A 22,995-nucleotide genomic window follows, 5' to 3' on the forward strand; every position below is an offset into this window, starting at 1 on the left:
AAATGAAAGGCCGTGCTTATCTGGAAACCTTCCTCAATTCTTTCTCCTTTGCTGCCATATGTTTAACTCATCTATAAGAGTGTTGTTTATGTGCAATATGAGCAGGCCTCAGTGTTTGCCTTCAAGTAACTTAAAATCTTGTAAAATAGGACAAGGACCCCCAAAAACATAATACAAGGTAGAATATTTAGAACATATTAAATGCCCTACGAGAGGCATAACAGATGAATGGATAAACAAAATGTGGTATATCCATATAATGGAATATTATTCGGCCATAAAAAAGAATGGCATTCTGATACATACTGCAACTTGTATGAATCTTGGAAATTTTATGCTAAGTGAAATAAACCAGATACAAAAGCATTATCCCATTTATATGAGGTACCTAGAATAGGCAAAGTCACAGAGACACAAAATAGATTAGAGGTTACTAGGGGCTGGGGAGAGAAAGAAATAGGAGTTATTGCTTAATGGTTACTGAATTTCTACTTGGAGTGATTTTAAAAGTTTGAAAATGGAAAAGCAGTGATGGTTGCATAACACTGTAAATGTACTTAATGCTACTGAATTGTACACTTAAAATTAGTTTAAATATAAATTTTATGTTATATATATTTTACCACAGTAAGAAAAAAATTCATAGCAACTTTATTCATATTAACCCAAACCTAAAAAGCCCAAGTGTTCCATTCAATAGGAGAGTGGATAAGCAAATTGTGATATATTCATATAATGCACTTCTATTCAGTGGGGGAAAAAAATGGTACAAAATACTAATAATGAATCTCAAAATAGTATGCTGAGTGAAAGCAGCCTTCCACAAATGGGTGCAAACTGTATGATTCCAATTATATGAAATAAAATAAGCAAAATTTATCTATGGAGAAATAAATCAGAATAATGGTTGCAGGAGGAGTGCAAAGATTGATGGGGAAAGGAAATGAAAGAACTTTGTGGGGTGACAGAAATGTTGTACATCTTCACAGGTGCTTAGATTACACAGGTAAATGTATTTGTCAAAGCTCATCAAATGGTGGACTTAAGATTTGTATATGGCGGGCTTCCCTGGTGGCGCAGCGGTTGAGAGTCCTCCTGCCGATGCAGGGGACGCGGGTTCGTGCCCCGGTCCGGGAGGATCCCGCATGCCGCAGAGCGGCTGGGCCCGTGGGCCATGGCCATTGAGCCTGCGCGTCCGGGGCCTGTGCTCCGCAATGGGAGAGGCCACAGCACTGAGAGGCCCACGTACCGCAAAAAAAAAAAAAAAAAAAAAAGATTTGTATATTGCACTTATGTGAAAAACAAAAACACCACAAACAATATTGAACTTTACTTAAATTGAACTCTACTTATGTAGGCTAAAGTGTTTAGGACTGAAGTATACCGATATCCACAATGCACTTTAAATTTCAACAAAAAAATATGGATTGAGAGATGAAGAGATTGACAAGTGTGATAAAGCAAATGTATTAAAGTGCTAACAACTGTAAAATATAGGTGGTGGGCACATACTAGGTGTTTACTATATAATTCTTTCAAGTTTTCTGAATGTTTCAAAATATTCATAATAAAATGCTGGGAAAATATACATACCAACAAAACAGTTGTTTCTCTTCTTCTCAAGAACTTGACTTATATTTCTAATACTACAGAGTGAGAATTTATTGTTGTTAAGTTTGTCCCCAGATGTTGCTCTTGCATACATGATGTAATTGCCGTTTTCTTTTTGTCCTAAATTCTTAGATTCTCCTGGAGTGCACTCTGTTCCAGAATCATGCTGTCAAAAAGAATATAGAGTTACATAAACAGGAAGTAAAATAAGGTTTTCAGGTCATCTGATTAAATGTAATTTTCTCATCAGAAGAAAAATGGAAGCTTATGGACTCTCCTTTAGAGTAGATCTTACAATTATTTTAGACTGTGAAAAGGAAGATAATTTGCTCTTTTAGGGGTCACTGTCTCAGAAGGGAAGAAAAAATCAGTGAAGGTATAACTGCAATGGATACCTTTTTTATTTTTATTTCTTTTTTGAAATTTACATAAATCTTTGACACATTCTGCAATTATTTCTTTTAGTTGGATTCCCAGTGGTAGAGTTACTGAGTTAAAAGGTCAAATATTTTAAAGGTCTTGATACATACTGCCAAACTGCCTGACAAAAGGGCCATATTAATTTACATTATATAACCACATGGATCAAGATTTCAATAGGCAGAAATGGGAAGGAATTGGCTTCCTGGCAGAAGTAAAGTTTTTTAAAATGACTTAATTTGACAGGGAAGAAGAAATAACACTGGAATTACACTTAGACCCAAATTATGGAAAACCCTAAATGCTAAGATAAGGAAATTGTATTAGCAATATCATCAGGTATTAGAAGTAAGGTTGTGAACAGAAGTGACATGATCAGACCGATTAGAACTATACCTAGGGCTTCCCTGGTGGCACAGTGGTTAAGAATCCACCTGCCAATGCAAGGGACATGGGTTCAAGCCCTGGCCCAGGAAGATCCCACATGCCGCGGAGGAACTAAGCCTGTGCGCCACAACTACTGAGCCTGTGCTCAAGAGCCCACAGGCCACAACTACTGAGCCCACGTGCCACAACTACTGAAGACAGTGTGCCTAGAGCCTGTGCTCCTCAACGAGAAGCCACTGCAATGAGAAGCCCATGCACCGCAACGAAGAGTAGCCTCCGCTCACCACAACTAGAGAAAGCCCGAGCGCAGCAACGAAGACCCAACACAGCCAAAACTAAAACCAAATAAATTAATTAAAAAAAAAAAGAAAGAACTATACCTAGACAAAGATTCATCTGCTCAGAGTCAATACATTAAGACTTTCATACCGAGAAACAGGAACTTGTCTCATTTATGATTACAACTCCCCACAACAAAGTTTATAAAGTGGTTAACAGCAGGTGTGCAATAAACATTTAGGACAGGATAAATAAATATAAGGGATAGAATGAACCACTCAAAGAGAAAGTAACATTGTCATAATACAGATACATGACAGGAGAGATAAAGACAGATTTTAGATAAAGATGTCAAGGGAGACAGGCTCAGGAGTTCATGGTCTGGCTGATCTCACTATTAAATTATTTAATACATATTTACTAAGTACCGACTACCGACTATCTATATGTATGGTATCATGAACAACATACACAAAGGGATGAGGTGTATTTGAGCATGACAGAATCATTATAAGTAGTCTGGTATGACAGGAAAAGATAGCAAGGTAGGCAAAAAAATGTGAACCAATTTATCCATTCAACAATAAGCAAAAAGTAATATTACATTAATGTCTTAAAAACACCTCTCTGGCAACCAGGCAGAAGACAGATTAGAAGGGAAGTGAAAAGAGAACAAACTAGATATCCTACTCCAAGTATGGCCCACAGACCAGCAGCAGCAGCATCCCATGGGAGTGTCTTAGAAAGGCAGACACTCAGGCCCAACCAAAGGCCCACTGAAATGGAATCTATACTGTAAGATCCTCAGTAATTGGTATGCACATTAAACTTTGAGAGACCCTAGACTAACGAACAGAAGAGTAGTTGGAAGGGTACGAAAATCCCCTGGTAAGGGTTGGATGAAGGTGACTGGGAGAGTCGAGGACATTTAACTGCCCTTGAAAATGCAAATTAACAAGAGTTCTCTGCTCATCTCTAAATTTTCAGTTACTCTTTTTAGAAAATATCACAAAAGCAGACAATAGGTAGAGCGATTCAACGCATTTTAAGTACTTTATCCAAGAGTACTGATAATAATCTATCGATTTCCGATCGGAATTAGAAGAAGAAAGACTTGCAACTTAGTGAGAGGGTACTTATATTTTACAAACTGGGGGAACATTAGATAAGAGCATTTGAGAATTTTAAGCTATGATATTACAGTTTTTTTCTAAACTCATAAAAATTTCCATTTTTACAAGTGATAAGGTACAAGTAAATGAATTTATATGCAGTTTTCAAATGAAATTTTCCCAAACTTGTTATTTTAATAAGCCCCACCAAAATCACAAAGACAGAATATCTTTCAGTATTTTGTATTTCCATGTGTATTAATCTTCAGTTCACTTGAAAATCAATTCAATGAACTGGGTATTAAATGATACCAAAGAACTGCTCATTTTGTCAGGTATCATAACCACATGGTGGTTATGGAAGAAAATGTCTAATTTTTTAAGAGATGCATACTGAAATGTGGAAGGGGGAATGAATTTGATTCTAACACCTTACGAAGAAAAAGAAAGAAACACAGAAAGGAGATGTGGCAAAATCCTGATGATCGTTCAATCTGAATCAGAGGTTGGCAAATCGCAGCCCACAGCCTGTTTTTATATGGCCTAAGCTAAGAATGGTTTTTCCATGTTTAAAAGATTGTAGGGCTTCCCTGGTGGCACAGTGGTTGAGAGTCCACCTGCCGATGCAGGGGACACAGGTTCGTGCCCCGGTCCAGGAAGATCCCACATGCCGCACAGCGGCTGGGCCCGTGAGCCATGGCTGCTGAGCCTGCGTGTCCGGAGCCTGTGCTCCGCAACGGGAGAGGCCACAACAGTGAGAGGCCCGCGTACCGCCAAAAAATAAATAAATAAATAAATAAATAAAATAAAATAAAATAAAATAAAATAAAATAAAAGATTGTAAAAAGAAAAACAACAACAAAGAAAAATATGCAACAGAGACTAAATATTGTCCCCCACACCTATTATGTTTACTAGTAGACTACAGAAAGTTTGCTGACCCCTGTCCTGGATATGAACGGAAGACTTTGCCGTACTATTTGTCTCTACTTTTATATATGTTACAAAGTTTTCATACCGAACGACTTTAAAAGAACAGTCTCATTCCACAGTAGAGAAAGACAAATCTAGTAAACCCCAATAATGCTTTAACAGAAACCAAACAAGAACCCAACAATTTGCTAACATTCAAAATGTACTTTAAGCAATGAAAAGTGATTCTCATTAAATAAATATTTGAATGAATCATGTGCCAGGAACTATTTTTTTTTTAATTTTTTAAAAAAATTTATTTATTTATTTTTGGCTGTGTTGGGTCTTCGTTGCTGCACGTGGGCTTTCTCTAGTTGCAGCGAGCGGGGGCAACTCTTCGTTGTGGTGCGCGGGCTTCTCATTGTGGTGGCTTCTCTTGTTGCAGTGCACGGGCTCTAGGTGCGCGGGCTTCAGTAATTGTGGCACACGGGCTTAGTTGCTCCGCGGCATGTGGGATCTTCCTGGACAAGAGCTCGAACCCGTGACCCCTGCGTTGGCAGCCAGATTCTTAACAACTGCGCCAGCAGGGAAGTCCCCCAGGCACTATTCTAAGGTCAGGGGACACAGAAGTGAATGAAACAGACAAAATTCCTTGCTTTCATAGAATTCTGGCACTGTTGTGCTTATTTTCTTATTTTAATTACAAATATTCTATCTTCCTCCTTTTCAGTATTATGGTCAAGTACATTACTGTGTTCTGACATATAAAAACTAAACATTCATGTGTACTTGTTTTCACTGTAAACAACAAAAATTAAACAACGTGGAAGATTAGTAACTTTTAAAAAATGTAATAATTAAGCAATACTTACTGGAGATCCAAAGTTATGTCCAACTTCATGAGCAAATGTAATGTGAGAGACTTTGGGGGGTACATGAGACCCATAGTTCTGAACAGTAATAATTCCAGTGTTTAAAGACTTCTTCTTACCATCTGAATAAAGCTTACTTTTTTCACATATTCCTCCAGAGCTTCCTAATTCAAAACAAAATATGGCTAAAATTAGCATCTATTTCCCCCCAAATAATTTTCTAATATATGCTGTATTAACTTGAAACATTTTATATGTATTTTGAGTCCAAAATTGGTACACATGTATATCAAATACTCAAAAGTTTCTTTTGTCCAAGGTTAGGAAGTCATTTCAAATAAAAGTTTTAATGGCACACATATATTCCCAGGGTTGAATACAAAGTCCTTATAAAATGTTCCTCTTCATAACCAAAATGTCCTCCAATTTTTCTCCCATTAATTTGGCAAAACAAATATTTAAGAGTCTGTTCAATTTAAATATTTCAGCATTTACACTGGGTCAAATCCTACACCTCTTCATCTTGTAAAAAAAAAAAAACAAACAAAATAACAACTTATATTTAAGTTAAATGAAAGTTGAACAAAATATTCTCAAAGAGATTCTGAGAAAGTCACTGCTACCAATAATAGCAGTGATGCACAAGAGTATGTGATTCACTATCCTGAGAGGCAACATACAATGTATTCTTAAAAAAAGAAAAGAATTAGTGGTCGCACAGGCTGGGGGTAGGGGAAACAGGGAGAGACTGATAGAGGTACAAACTTCCAGTTATAAGAAGAATAAGGTCTGAGGATCTAATGTGTAACACATGATGGCTACAGTTGATAACACAGTATTGTATAAATGAAATTTGCCAGGAGAATAGAACTTAAACATTCTCACACATACACAAAAAGGAAAAAGGTAAATATGTGAGGTGATGGTTGTATTAATTAACTTGGTAGGGGGAATCCTTTCACAATACACAAATATCAAATCATCACACTGTGCACTTTAAATATCTTACAATTTTATTTGTCAATTATATATCTCTCAATAGCTTAAAAAAAGGAAAAAATATGTCAAGTGGGTAAAAAAAAAAGGGAGGAGGGAATGAAGGAGAGAAGGTGGGAAGGGAGAGAAAGCAAATGTGGCAAAATGTTAACTGATTAATCTATCAGGAGTTCACTGTATACTACTCTTGCAACCTTTTGGCAAGTTTGAATTTTTTTTCAAAATAGGTTCAAAAAACTGAATTATGATTTTTCCAACATGTCTTGAGGATGCTTGCAAATTTTAAAAGAAAAATCTTCATTTTTACTTATATGATACATATTAAATCATTTTGTAGTTCACCTGTTCGTTTATAGTTCCTGAACGTCAGAGCTTAATACCGAAATGAAAATGCTTTCACATCTAAAGGCAGTTAATTTAAGAAATTAGAAAAAGAACAACAGCAAATCAGAAACTGGCTGGCCAATCATTGTCTTTATGTACACTAAACTGAGAAGACCACAGTACTTTAAATAACTATTAAAGACTTTCAGTGAGAAGTTCTTTGGTTTACATTCAGATTTAAGAGGTTACTCTATTTAATTATTTTAATTAAAATATCACATGGATTAGGATATTCTGATAACTGATCAAATTATTTCAAATTAGCTTTCTACTACATACAAAGTTACAACAAAGTTATTAAACCATTTTTAAAAGTCTAACATTTATAATCTCTGATAAAGCATACAATAGAAAGCAATTCAAAAAAGATGTACACAAATGGCATGACACTACAATTGCTGCCTTGTTCCTTTTAATATTAGAAAGTACATAGCAACAAATCATAAATTTAATGACTATTAGGATACAATTTAAGAAGCTGAAATGATAATGTGCTTTCACAGAAAACTAAGCTGAAAGGCTAAGTCATATGCAGATTTTAACCAGCAAAGGACTGAGAACCTCTACATTTAAAACTTACTACATCTTCTACACCAAAAACTGGATAGAAAGAAAACAGCAAATAATTTATGAATATTTAATATATTCTCTTAAGCTACCTCTACTTTTGAGTCCTCAACCTTGAGTCCTAAGGACTGTTATCATTATTTCTAAAAACTAGAAAAGATAGAAATAAGCACTCTGTATGTAATAATTACAGTCTATATGTTACAGTTTTAAACAAATAGTAAATTAATATCCTGCCTCATCGAAGATCTGTCATATGCAAATTGGTCCAATGCAGTACTGGCAAACTTGAATTAAGCATAGAAGACTCCACGCTGCAAATCTTTGTCAGTTAAAAAAAAAATGTAAATAGCATATATTAAAAACTCTGATAATATACCTTCTGTATTTTTAAGGTCTATCTAATTTAAAGGAAGATCATACATAAACTTGAGTGTACTCTTCTGAAATATAGTCTTTATAATTCATATCTTGTTCAACATCTTAACTGCTTTTGGTTTTAATAACTGTTGTTTATTTGGAAAGTTTATTACTTGCTACACAGACTAACAGCATATGTTGGAATAATTCAGTTATACAGGAAGAAATAAAATACTATGTCTAATATTATAAGTCATGGTTTAACTTTTTAAATACCGCAACCACTTTTGATATGCCAGAAACTCAATTAATGATATCATAAATACCTATAGCTAAGCCATAACTCAAGTTCAGTAATTGCTTTACATTGTAAATTTAAGATTTTACTACATATAGTCATTACTGAAAAACAGAAATTATGTAATGAGAAGAATAAAATGTTTTTAATTTGAGTCAAAAGCAATTATTGATGGATGGATGACTCAGTGACCAACAAAGAAGTATGACATTTTTCTATCTACAGGATAGTCTGAAAGCTAGTCACAGAATATCAGTCTTAAACTTTAAAAAAGACTCCCCCAAAAGAAAAAAATTATAAAAACTACAGGGTAGTATAATACCTTGACAGAATCCATAAATAAAGTTTTGATGTGAGCAGGCCTAAATATCTAAAACAATAGTATCATGCTGACCATACAATATTAATCTGAGCAGTAATTTTGAAGCAGACATTAGTACCACTCCCAGATAGGTTATTAGGAAATGTCTGAGGGTATTTCTTTATCTGTCAAGTCTGGGGAGCAGTACTCACATGTAATGGGTAGGGACCAAAGATGTTAAACATCCTGCAAGGGACAATCCAGACCTGTACAAAATGTCAATATTAAGTGTCCTCTATTCTAATGATGTAATATTTTAATGACATAATTCTCCTAGCCTTTTAATTACACTTTCAAACAGGTTAAGAATGCAAGGAATATCAAGGACATTGGCTCAAGATGGCAGAGTAGAGGACGTGTGCTCACTCCCTCTGGCGAGAGCACCAGAATCACAACTAACTGCTGAACAATCATGGACAGGAAGACACTGGAACTCACCAAAAAAGATACCCCACATCCAAAGACAAAGGATAAGCCACAATGAGATGGGAGGAGGGGCACAATCACAGTAAAATCAAATCCCATAACTGCTGGATGGGTGACTCACAAACTGGAGAACACTTATATCACAGAAGTCCACCCAATGCAGTGAACGTTCTGAGCCCCACGTGAGGCTTCCCAACCTGGGGGTCTGACACAACCTGGCGGTGCAGAAGGGAGTGGCACAATATATTTAAAGTGATGAAAGGGAAGGACCTATAACCAAGATTACTCTACCCGGCAAGGATCTTATCCAGGTTTGATGGAGAAATCAAAAGCTTTACAGACAAGCAAAAGCTAAGAGAATTCAGCACCACCAAACCAGCTCTAGAACAAATGCTAAAGGAATTTCTCTAAGTGGGAAACACAAGAGAAGAAAAGGACCTACAAAAACAAACCCATAACAATTAAGAAAATGGTAACAGGAACAGACATATTGATAATTACCTTAAACATAAATGGATTAAATGCTCCAACCAAAAGACATAGGCTCGCTGAATGGTTACAAAAACAAGACCCATATATATGTGCTGTCTACAAGAGACCCACTTCAGACCTAGGGACACATACAGACTGAGAGTGAGGGGATGGAAAAAGATATTCCATGCAAATGAAAATCAAAAGAAAGCTGGAGTAGCAATACTCATATCAGATAAAATACACTTTAAAATAAAGAATGTTACAAGAGACAAGGAAGGACACTACATAATGATCAAGGGATCAATCCAAGAAGAAGATATAACAACGATAAATATATATGCACCCAACACAGAAGCACCTCAATACATAAGGCAACTGCTAACAGCTATAAAAGAGGAAATAGACAGTAACACAATAATAGTGGGGGACTTTAACACCTCACTTACACCAATGGATGGATCATCCAAACAGAAAATTAATAAGGAAACACAAGCTTTAAATGACACAATAGACCAGATAGATTTAACTGATATTAATTGGACATTCCATCCAAAAACAGCAGATTACACTTTCTTCTCAAGTGCACATGGAACATTCTCCAGGATACATCACATTGTGGGTCACAAATCAAGCCTCAGTAAATTTAAGAAAATTGAAATCATATCAAGCATCTTTAACCACAACGCTATGAGATTAGAAATCAATTACAGTGAAAAAAAACCTAAGAAACACAAACACATGGAGGCTAAACAATACATTACTAAATAACCAAGAGATCACTGAAGAAATCAAAGAGGAAATCAAAAAATACCTAGAGACAAATTACAATGAAAACACAATGATCCAAAACCTATGGGATGCAAAAAAAACAGTTCTAAGAGGGAAGTTTATAGCAATACAAGCCTACCTCAAGAAACAAGAGAAACCTCAAATAAACAATCTAACCTTAAACCTAAAGGAACTAGAGAAAGAACAAACAAAGCTCAAAGTTAGTAGAAAGAAAGAAATCATAAAGATCAGAGCAGAAATAAATGAAATAGAAACAAAGAAAACAATAGCAAAGATCAATAAAACTAAAAGCTGGTTTTTTGAGAAGAAAAACAAAACTGATAAACCTTTAGCCAGACTCATCAAGAAAAAGAGGGAGAGGACTCAAATCAATAAAATTAGAAATGAAAAAGGAGAAGTTACAACAGACACCCCAGAAATACAAAGCATCCTAAGAGACTACCACAAGCAACTCTATGCCAATAAAATGGACAACTTGGAAGAAATGGACAAATTCTTAGAAAGGTGTAACCTTCCAAGACTGAACCAGGAAAATATGAACAGACCAATCACAAGTAATGAAATTGAAACTGTGATTAAAAATCTTCCAACAAACAAAAGTCCAGGACCATATGGCTTCACAGGTGAATTCTATCAAATATTTAGAGAAGAGTGAACACCCATCATTATCAAACTCTTCCAAACACTTCCAGAGGAAGAAACCCTCCCAAACTCCTTCTGAGGCCGCCATCACCCTGATACCAAAACCAGACAAAGATACTACAAAAAAAGAAAATTACAGACCAGTATCACTGAGGAATATAGATGCAAAAATCCTCAACAAAATACTAGCAAACAGAATCCAAAACACATTAAAAGGATCATACACCATGATCAAGTAGGATTTACCCCAGGAATGCAAGGATTCTTCAATATATGCAAATCAATCAATGTGATACACCATATTAACAAACTGAAGAATAAAAAGCATATAATCATCTCAATAGATGCAGAAAAAGCTTTTGACAAAATTCAACACCGTTTATGATAAAAACTCTCCAGAAAGTGGGCAGAGAGGGAACCTACCTCAACATAATAAAGGCCATATTCAACAAACCCACAGCAAAAATCATTCTCAATGGTGAAAAACTGTATTTCCTTTAAGATCAGGAACAAGACAAGGAAGTCCACTCTCGCCACTATTATTCAACATAGTTTTGGAAGTCCTAGCCACAGCAATCAGAGAAGAAAAAGAAATAAAAGTAATACAAATTGGAAAAGAAGAAGTAAAGCTGTCACTGTTTGCAGATGACATGACGCTGTACATAGAGAATCCTAAAGTTGCCACCAGAAAACTACTAGAGCTAATCAATGAATTTGGTAAAGTAGCAGGATACAAAATTAATGCACAGAAATCTCTTGCATTCCTATATACTAATGATGAAAAATCTGAAAGAGAAATTAAGGAAACACTCCCATTTACCACTGCAACAAAAAGAATAAAATACCTAGGAATAAACCTACCTAGGGAGACGAAAGACCTGCATGCAGAAAACTATAAGACACTGATGAAAGAAATTAAAGATGATACAAACAGATGGAGAGATAGACCATGTTCTTGGATTGGAAGAATCAACATTGTGAAAATGACTATACTATCCAAAGCAATCTACAGATTCAATGCAATCCTTATCAAATTACCTTTTTTTACAGAACTAGGATAAAATATCTTAAAATTTGTATGGAGACACAAAAGATCCGGAAAAGCCAAAGCAGTCTCAAGGGAAAAAAGGGAGCTGGAGGAATCAGACTCCCTGACTTCAGACTATACTACAAAGCTACAGTAATCAAGACAATATGGTATTGGACCAAAAACAGAAATATAAATCAATGGAACAGGATAGAAAGCCCAGAGATAAACCCACGCACCTATGGTCAACTAATCTATGACAAAGGAGGCAAGGACATACAATGGAGAAGAGACAGCCTCTTCAATAAGTGGTGCTGGGAAAACTGGACAGCTACATGTAAAACAATGAAATTAGAACACTCCTTAACACCATACACAAAAATAAACTCAAAATGGATTAGTGACCTAAATGTAAGACTGGATACTCTAAAACTCTTAGAGGAAAACATAGGAAGAACACTCCTTGACAGAAATCACAGCAAGATCTTTTTTGATCCACCTCCTAGAGTAATAGAAATAAAAATAAACAAATGGGACCTAATGAGACTTTAAAGCTTTTGCAAAGCAAAGGAAACTACAAATAAGATGAAAAGACAACCCTCAGAATGGGAGAAAATATTTGCAAACGAATCAATGGACAGAGGATTAATCTCCAAAATATATAAACAGCTCATGCAGCTCAATATTTTAAAAAAAGCAACCCAATCAAAAAATGGGCCAAAGACCTAAACAGACATTTTTCCAAAGACGACATACAGATGGCCAAGAAGCACATGAAAAGCTTCTCAACATCACTAATTATTACAGAAATGATAATCAAAACTACAATGAGTTATCACCTCACACCAGTTAGAATGGGCATCAACAGAAAATCTACAAACAACAAATGCTGGAGAGGGTGTGGAGAAAAGGGAACCCTCTTGCAATGTTGGTGGGAATGTAAATTGATACAGCCACTAGGGAGAACAGTATGGGGGCTCCTTAAAAAACTAAAAATAGAATTACCATACGACCCAGCAATCCCACTACTGGGCATGTACCCTGAGAAAAGCATAATTCAAAAAGACACATGCACCCCAATGTTCATTGCAGCACTATTTAAAATAGCCAGGTCATGGAAGCAACCTAAATGCCCATCAACAGACGAATGGATAAAGAAGATGTGGTACCTATATACAATGGAATATTACTCAGCCATAAAAAGGAATGAAGTTGGGTCATTTGTAGAGATGTGGATGGATCTAGAGACTGTCATACAGAGTGAAATAAGTCAGAAAGAAAAACAAATATCGTATGTTAACACATATATGTGGAACCTAGAAAAATGGTACAGATGAACCAGTTTGCAGGGCAGAAAGAGAGACACAGATGTAGAGAACAAATGTATGGACACCAAGGGGGGGAAAGTGGTGGTGGGGTGTGTGTGTGTGTGTGTGTGATGAATTGGGAGACTGGGATTGACATGTATAAACTAATATGTATAAAACAGATAACTAATAAGAACCTGGCCTATAAAAAAATAAATAAAATAAAATTCAAAAAAAGAAGAATATCAACTAATTAAAGTAGAAGGAATGATAAAAAAAGAATTCAATAGGCTGTGGGTTATATTGAGAACCTCATTTTGAGCTCTGCATGTGGTCAAATTCTAATACGTAAAATCAAACTAAAATTTCTAAACTAAGAAAAAACAGAAGAGACAATTTCTACCAAATCAAATATCTCAAAGAATGTTCTTTACAAATGCTCAGAGGAATACTGAATGGTTCAGGATTAGCTCTGGAGATGAACTCCAGAGCTAGCCTTTTTCAGTGACCTGGCAAAGTGAGACTATGTTCATTGGGTTAACTGATAACATTAAGAGGGATAATAGATGAGCAGAATGTGCCTTAATAAACCAAAAAATAAAGGCCCCTCAAAAAGCTGGTTAGGGGGCTTCCCTGGTGGCGCAGTGGTTGAGAGTCCGCCTGCCGATGCAGAGGACACGTGTTCGTGCCCCAGTCTGGGAAGATCCCACATGCCATGGAGCGGCTGGGCCCGTGAGCCATGGCCGCTAAGCCTGCGCGTCCGGAGCTTGTGCTCCGCAACGGGAGAGACCACAACAGTGAGAGGCCCGCGTACCGCAAAAAAAAAAACAACTTTGTTAGGGAACCAATGTTTTGGCCTCTAAAATAAGAGGCTACTACCTGCTTAACACAGAACTGTGTTTATATAAAGAGAAGTTTAGAGTAATCTTTCTAGATTCATATTCAAGACTATCTTTGTTTTGGAGACCAGACTCCTCCCTTTTGGGGGCTCCATTCCAGGCCCTGTATAATTTCAAATGGAAGCCTCCAAGTCATCCCAGCTCACAAGCTGTTTCTACTTATTATGGAGTTGGGGCAGGAGGTACTGTTTTTCTCATTGAGGTAACTGAAGGCAGTACCCAACCACAATAAGAAATATTAAAAGAACAAGTAAAAAGTAGTATTAACAAGACTTAAAGACAAGAAACCTACTATTCAAATGTTTTAACCCTCATTGCTTTTCCCAGCTTAACTGAGTCAGTGAAGAGGACTACAACGAATAATTTGAGTAACTATTCTGTGAAAATTAACACAACAGTATCAAAACAAAATCCTTTCCACTACCATATATTTGAATAGTGAAACAGCTGCAGAGTTAAATGATACAACAGAAATTAATTAGGCCAAATAAAAATGAAAAAGATTAAGAAACAGTAATATCACAAGCTGAACAGATCAGCTATAAAATGATATTTTAAAAAATAGTGTAACAGCAAGCATTACGAAGATCTACATGCAGAAACATGAAGTATCAAAGGAAGGGCAAAGACAGAAGAAATTACAATGAAAAATAAACAAGCTGAAGCAAAATGATTTACCTGCATTTATAGAGACAGAACAGACAAGGACCCCGTCTCCTAGTTCCCAAACCAGTGCTCTTCTAATTATGCCTTGACAATTACCCAAAATGATGCCTAAATAATACAGAGTAGTACTGTTTTATAACTCATCTCTCTTAAGAAAGAAGGAAATAGATTCCACCTCTGCTTAGATCCAGGAAACATTTCAACTTCTTCTTGGAAATGTCTTAGAAAGATAAAAGTAGGATGTTACATTATAATAATACCTAGTAAAATAACTACCAAATGCACAAAACCTGGAGTCAAAAGGTCCAGATTCTAGGTTCTGTGAGATACTGGGTTGTTGACAAAGTTTCTGAATCCAATCCACCTGTATAATGGAGGAAATATTACCTACACCTCATAACGGAACTGAATTAATCAGTAAGAGCAAATACATAAAGTTCCTTATAAAATAATAAAATGTAGGTGAAATAAACTCAGTTCAGGTAGTCTAAGGGCAAAGGGAAGTGAAGAAGAAAGCTGTCAAGGCAGGTATCTTATTCTAGAAAAAGTTGTGTCAAAGGAACAAAGATCCCTTCTCTCTGCCACTCTGGCCCCATTCTTCCTGCCGAGCCCCTCCCCAGAAGCTCTTAGAAAAAGGCTTCTGAGAGCTGGAGTTAGGGGTTTAACACAGAGTAAAGGAAGAGGGCATCAGATGAAGAACACAATGACAAAAATACAAGTAACGTAGCCCATCATTTTCAATCCAGAACTGCTGCTTCAATAAAATAAGCACCGTTTCATAAAATAAGTGGTCCAGATATCATAAACAACTAGAAAGAAAAACTAACTCTCCCCCCAAACCCATAACCCCAGTCCAATCATGAGAAAAACATCAAAAAGACTGCAACAGAGGGGCATCCTACAACATTCCTGACCAATACTCCTCAAAATTGTCAAGGTTATAAAAAAACAAGAAAAGTCTGAGAAACCATCACAGCCAAGAACTAAAGAGGCATGACAATTAAACGGACTGTGGTATCCTGGACAAGATCTTGGAACAGAAGAAGGACCGTAGTAAAAACTAAAGAAATCTGAATAAACTATGGGCTGACTTTAGTTAACAATAATGTACCAGTATTGGTTGATTAATTGTAACAAATGTACCATACTAATGTAAGCTGTTAATAATATAGGAAGGTAGTGGAGACGACTCTATCTGCTCATTTTTTTCTGTAAATCTAAAACTGTTCTAAATATACAGTCTATTTTTTTTTTTTTAAAGTAGACATGAGGATATCTGAAGTTTCAGGAAAATTTGACCAAGCTCTCTCAGGACCATTACATTCTTAATGAACAGGAGTCTGGAGTTGGAAATGCAAAATGGCAGAAAGTTTTTAGTCTGAGATCATCCAATCATTTGCCCAGGAGACATTTTGTGAGCAAAAATATTAAGATGGTGGTTTGCAGACTTTAGTATGCATCAGAAACACCTGGAGGGCCTCTTCAAACAAAGGCTGATGGGCTCCACACCTGGAGTTTCTGATCTAGTAGACCTGAGTGAGGCCCATGGATTTACATTTCTAACAAGTTCCCAGGTAATACAGATGCTGCTAGTCCATGGAGCACACTTCAAGAGCCACTATATTAATGGTAATATATAAAGAAAAATGAATCCCTGAGTTTCTATAGTACTTACTGATGATTAAGGAGAATGGACTATAAACTATGTGATAAAATTATCCAACTATCCAAGGAGGGGAAAAGAAATGTCAGAATATAAAAGTTATAAAACGTGAATTATCATAGGAAAGAGTGAGTTGTACAATCTGCTGACAACGCAAGTAACACAAAACCAACACAGATCATTGTAAAGGACAAATATACAAAAATACTGCACTATGATATATGCAGCCTATGACATAAACTTGTACTTTAATGACATCATGAAATTGAGTACACTTTAAAATGTGGAAGAAAAAAAAGCTTTGGAAACTAAAAAGGATATTCATTGCTGGCTTAAAAAAAAAGAGCAAGTATAAAAGCAAAAATACAGTATTAAAGATGTTAAATATGCATAACAAACCAAAGAATAAACTAAGAATAGAAAAGCCTGTCTTGCCCTGGATAAAGCAGAAGTTTATACTTTGAAAAAGATAGAAATTATGTATCAGAAGGAGAAACTGCTGTGTATAGCTCAGAAGGTGACAGACTACTGATCAAATTCTATATGGCAAAATTTATATTCAAAGAATCCGGGATTCTTTCTACTCATCTTTCAATTCATCCATTTCTCTAAAATAGGCTACTGAACTTATTACACTGTGACTCACAGACCCCCACCCCGACTGCAATGGCAAGGGGATTATCCCATTCGGGCTTTTTCAGTGACAGTAGCTTTCACGGCTAAGGCAGAGACCCCAGGGGAACGTGGGGCCATGCAGTCAAGCCAGTGGAGCTATGGGTACTGGGCCTCCTGCCCACATCTCTTTTCAGGCAACACTTCCCTTTTGTTAAAATAAAGGTGAGAAATAATAATAATAAAGGCAGTCTTTCTTTTCTTTCTACCTGCTATTCCTGAGTAGGATTTCTCTGCTCTTTATCTCATGGCAGAAGAAGCAAGAACACAGTTTTCCCCTTTTGACTCTAAAAACCTCTCCCCATCCCCCTACCTCCCAAAATAATTAATTACATTAACTTTTGTTAAAAAATTAATATTTTGCTTTTCAGTTTCAGAACTAAGTACCACTTTTTCCCATAAAATTATTTATTTCAGCTACTGAATGTACCAAATGTCAGGATATCTCCCTGTTAGTACTCATTTACTCATTTCAAAATAAAAAGCTGCTTCAACTATTTTTCCATTTACATATGCTTATGAATTCTGCCTAACTCAAGATGTATACATTCAGATACTGTACAGGCATCACTTTCTCCTATACTTTGTAAAATTCAATCCATCAAGAGAACTGCTTTTCATTTCAAGTAGTAAGTCAAGACATATATAGATAAACTACCTGAAGGTGCTCCAACCCAAGCCAGACCAAGGACACCATCATCAAAATCTCGGTCTGTGAAGACATAGGCCAAACAGTAGTCATCATGATTCTGCTCAGAATTTAATTCCAGAAACTTCTCCACACCAATATTTGGAAAACGGAAGGGATTTGTAGGGTCCTTCTCATCAGCAGTTGTGTTGATCTAAAATCCAAAACAATGATTTTAACAAGCAACCAATGTTAGCAGAGCCTTAGTGTAAGTGGTATCTTCCTGGACAATATGCTTGGGGCCCAAGGAAGTCAGGCCTAAATTAAAGCTTCTACAGTTATTCCCACTACCTCCATCCCTGATCTAATCAGAGAAGCCAAAAAGGGAGGAGGCAAGGAGGGAGGGAGGAGGGAAGGAAGGAAGGATGGAAGGGTAGGGGAATTAAAACTGAGTATATTACATTTCTGAGCAAGTGTTCACAGATTCCTGAACACTGAACACTTGGGATGGGAAAACAAGTTCTGCTTTCAAAATTTCCAATAAGGAAGTACAGTTTCTCAATTTAATCATTTGATGAGTCTCCTTTAGTGCTAATCTCCTACATATGATGACAAGTATGACATAAAACCCTATATTTCAGCTAATTAATATAACATAAAAGAAATATTGAACCCAAAACTGTCAATTCAGCAGACAAATCACATTCTTCGTTCTCCTTGCCTAGAGTCTTGAGTCAAGCACAACTAATTTCAAGTTCAATCTTTTCCCCTGAATGTGATCAAGAATTTTTTTTTTCTTTGCCAATTCATTTCTCTTATTATTTCAAGCTGAGTTCCTCCAGAATGTTTCCTTCCACACTTAGCTACTATACTCCTGGGTGCAGGTTCCTCCTTCACAATATGAAGAATAATCAGTTCTGATACCAAACTTCAACTGAAACAAAAGCTTTCATTTACTACTCATTGCTTCCTTTCAGAGACCTCTGCCTAACCTCTGAAGTTCTAGAACAATTTGGTTTTCCCCAAGTAAGTCAGAGAATTACATACAAGACTGTTGGTAGAGAATAAAAAGGAATATGTATGAGAGTAAACATTGCTTAGAAGGGAAATCTCAGTCTATTGAAAATATCAGTGATAAGGCTATTACAATTAATAAAATGAAAACTATAGGTCTTTTTAGGATCCACATCTTTCAGTAAAAACCAAGGAGCTTACAAACAGGATGGCAGAAACACCACTGAAGGCAATTGCCTAAAGACAGATATGAGATCATCTGGTTTATCCATTAACAATTAACCAGAAACAATCAGTTATGGTCATCTAACACACACACACACACACACACACACACACACACACACACACACACACAACCAAAAACAAGAACACTATACATTAAAGGTAGCCCATGCTTAGAGACATGCTGCATATCGCTTTTTCCCACTAAACATAGAAATGAAATTCTCTGACACTTCTGTAATATTGGCTACAAATAAAAACTGCATCTAAATTTTAGTTACCTATATTAAAATGGGATGATTAATTTTTTCTTAATAAATTTATTTATTTAAACTAAAGTTTTAATCTCAGTTAAAGGCCTGAAAAACAACTAATCGCCACATAACTTTTTTTTTTTTTTTTTTTTTTCAGTATGCGGGCCTCTCACCGTTGTGGCCTCTCCCGTTGCGGAGCACAGGCTCCGGACGCGCAGGCTCAGCGGCCATGGCTCACGGGCCCAGCCGCTCCGCGGCATGTGGGATCTTCCCGGACCGGGGCATGAACCCGTGTCCCCTGGATCGGCAGGCAGACTCTCAACCACTGCGCCACCAGGGAAGCCCCACATAACTCTTTTATATACATGCATCTATTCATAATGCAAATTATTTTAGTCAAACAAATGTGTTTCACTAAAATTTGTTCAGGTGTTCTCTACTTTTCACTACTTTGCATTTCATTGCTCTGTCTACTAAATAGCAATATTTATAACACATCACTTTTACTTGCTCATTTAAAGGTTTATATTGCTCTCAAAATACATGAAAGCAATTGATTACAAACAGTTCTTATACGGTATATCGAACCATATTTCACCTTAAGGCAATCCAATGTAATAATTAATCATGTCACTTCTAAAAGTAAGGACCACTTTCAGCTATTTTTTAAAATATATTACATGTATGTACTAAAACTATAATCTAGTCAACAATATTTTAAGAAGAATAAAAGCACAAAATATAAAGAAACCCTGTGGGGTAGTCTCTGGTGGTCTGGTGGTTAGGACTCAGCGCTTTCACTGTCAAGGGCCTGGGTTCGATCTCTGTTTGGGGAACTAAGATGCCGCAAGCTACCGGCGCAGCCAAAAAAACGCTGCACAGCCATGTGGCACAGCAAAAAATAAATAAATAAATAACATTAAAAAAAATAAAAGCCATTAAAAATAATTTTTTTTTAAATAAAGAAATCCTGTGGCAAGTACTTTTGTAAAATGATGATTTTTAAAACCCAGGTTATCTAGCTTATAAACTCAGATTCTTAAAAGCTTTATACTTCGAAAGAATTCATATTTAGAAAATTTTTGAAACAGTCCAACTTTTTAATAATAATATTTACTTATTAACAATTTATAACATTAAAACTAAGAATCAGTAGTTCTGGATCAGCATTTCTCAAAATGTGCACTGCAGGTCTTTGGAGTTTCAGCTGATGTTAATACAAAAAGGTTAAATTAGCTTAGAAAAATATGGATTTCTTTCCCAAAGGATTTCTCAAAACTTGAAATACATTAGTGTGCACTGTTAAATTTCAAGAGGAAACAGTATTAAGTGTTTTTCCAACTTCCAATTGTATTTAACCACTGTATCTATCCTTCCCTCTGCTGCAGCATCAAATGGGACACACTGTGAAATATACTGCATAAGGCAAATCTGAAGAAACTGGGGAATAATATCAGGGAGAAAAATGTCAAGTACGGTATCTGCAGTTACTTAGAGCGCTTTCTAACTGGTATGTTAATCAGATAGATAGAAAACAGTACTTTCTACCATACCTCTTCTGCAGTCCAGATTAAAGCCCTATAGATTTCATTAAGTCATAAACCCAAGTATCCCCTCTGTGTGTGTGTAAAACCCAAGAGTAAAGCTAACCTGCATCAGCACATACAACTTAACTATTTAATGCATGAAGATGAAGTAAAAGTCAAGCATTTTTCTTTTTGTAAACATGATCCTTATTGTTTCTCTTTCTTAATGTTCTTAACTACTGAAATTCCTTACTTACTCTTATGCGTTTCACCATGAAACTGATATTACGGATTCCAGAGAAGTCTGTGGTCTGGTAAATTGTATCAATCGCTTTAACATGACTGGATATCTATTGATTTAAAAAAAAAGACATTTTAGAGGCAATGTTGAAATGTGAAAAAGACTGTGAATTTCCATTTCCCAAATCAAGAATTATTCATATTCCACCACATTCAAATTTTAAAATGTCAATATCATATACTAGATGAAAGGATGAAAAAGATTAGTGAGCTGGAACTGAGAAGGGAAATTCAGTGACTTTTCCATATTTTTCTCTGGCCAAAACCAAACATGTACTCTTGCCTCAGTCATATATTGGGTTAGCCAAAAAGTTCCTTTGGTTTTTAAGTAAAAATAAAAGACATTTTTCATTTTCACCAAGAACTTTATTGGACAATGTATTCACCATTTTGTTCCACTACCTTCTGCCATTTTTCAGGCAACTTCATAATTCCATTCCCAAAACTTTTTATCTTTTCAAGCAAAGAACTGTTCCAGGTACCTTTTACAGTCTTCCAGATAATTGAAATTTTTTCCATTAAGAGAATTTAGTAAAGACCAAAATAAATGGAAATCTGAAGGTGCACATAAATGGAAATCTGAAGGTGCACATAAATGGAAATCTGAAGGGGATGAATCAGAACTTCCCAGCCAAGCTGTAACAGTTTTTGCCTGGTCATCAAAAAAACATGCGGTCTTGTGTTATCCTGATAGAAGATTCTGCGTTTTTTGTTGACTAATTCCGGACGCTTTTTGTCGAGTGCCACTTTCAGTTGGTCTAGCTGGGAGCAGTACTAGCTGGAATTAATCTTTTGGTTTTCCATTAGGAGCTCATAATAGAGGACTCCCTTCCAATCGCACCATCTACACAACATCACCTACTCTGGACGAAGACCGGCCTTTTTTTTTTTTTTTTTTTTTTTGCGGTACGCGGGGCTCTCACTGTTGTGGCCTCTCCCGTTGCGGAGCACAGGCTCCGGACGCGCAGGCTCAGCGGCCATGGCTCACGGGCCCAGCCGCTCCGCGGCATGTGGGATCCTCCCGGACCGGGGCACAAACCCGTGTCCCCTGCATCGGCAGGCGGACTCCCAACCACTGCGCCACCAGGGAAGCCCTCGAAGACCGGCCTTTGGTGTGGTTGGTGGTGGTTCATTTTGCTTGCCCCACGATCTCTTCCGTTCCACATTATTGTACAGCAGGGGTCCCCAACCCCTGGGCTGCGGACCAGTAGTGGTCCTCGGCCTGTTAGGAACTGGGCCACACAGCAGGAGGTGAGCAGTGGGCGAGCAAACGAAGCTTCATCTGCGGCTCCCCATCACTCACATTACCGCCTGACCCATCCCCCCGACCCCCATCTGTGGAAAAACTGTCTTCCACAAAACCAGTCCCTGGTGCCAAAAAGGTTGGGGACCAATGTTGAACAGTATCCACTTTTCATTGCCCGTCACAATTTGTTTTAAAAAGCAGAACGTTTTCGTTACGTTTAAGTAGAGAATCACATGCGGAAATACGGGCAAGAAGGTTTTTTTCGCTCAACTTTCGTGGAACCCAAACATCAAAGCTATTAACATAACCGAGCTGGTACAAATGATTTTCAGTGCTTGATTTGGATATTTTGAATATGTCTGCTATCTCCCACGTGGTATAACGTTGATTGTTCTCAATTAATGTCTCGATTTGATTGCTATCAACTTCAACTGGTCTACCTAGCCGTGGAGCATCGTCCAGTGAGAAATCTCCAGCACGAAACTTTGCAAACCACTTCTGACACGTTTGATCAGTCACAGCACCTTCTCCATACACTACACAAATCTTTTTTCGCGTTTCAGCTGTGTTTTTACCTTTCATGAAATAATAAAGCATAATATGCCAAATGTTTTTCTTCCATCTTCAATATTAAAATGGCTACACAAAAATTCACCAATTTTGATAAGTTTTTTTTTA

At 36.6% G+C, this 22,995-nt stretch overlaps 1 protein-coding gene across 3 annotated transcripts in view; it reads right to left on the bottom strand.

Moving 5' to 3' along the window:
* Window positions 1-22,995, bottom strand: part of ADAM10 (ADAM metallopeptidase domain 10) — a 110,679-nt gene that overhangs the window by 22,961 nt on the left and 64,723 nt on the right. For 2 of the 3 annotated variants that reach the window (XM_073801083.1, XM_019947162.3), the window contains 4 exons: window positions 21,029-21,121; window positions 17,783-17,966; window positions 5,594-5,757; window positions 1,594-1,777 (listed from right to left, as the gene is read on the bottom strand). In XM_073801083.1, coding sequence (XP_073657184.1) covers window positions 1,594-1,777; window positions 5,594-5,757; window positions 17,783-17,966; window positions 21,029-21,121 — 625 coding nt within the window. The remainder of the gene's footprint in view (window positions 1-1,593; window positions 1,778-5,593; window positions 5,758-17,782; window positions 17,967-21,028; window positions 21,122-22,995) is intronic. The other variant, XM_033851740.2, reaches the window with a different exon arrangement.

The sequence above is a fragment of the Tursiops truncatus genome, chromosome 2, assembly GCF_011762595.2.
Source record: "Tursiops truncatus isolate mTurTru1 chromosome 2, mTurTru1.mat.Y, whole genome shotgun sequence".
Taxonomy (NCBI): Eukaryota; Metazoa; Chordata; class Mammalia; order Artiodactyla; family Delphinidae; genus Tursiops; species Tursiops truncatus.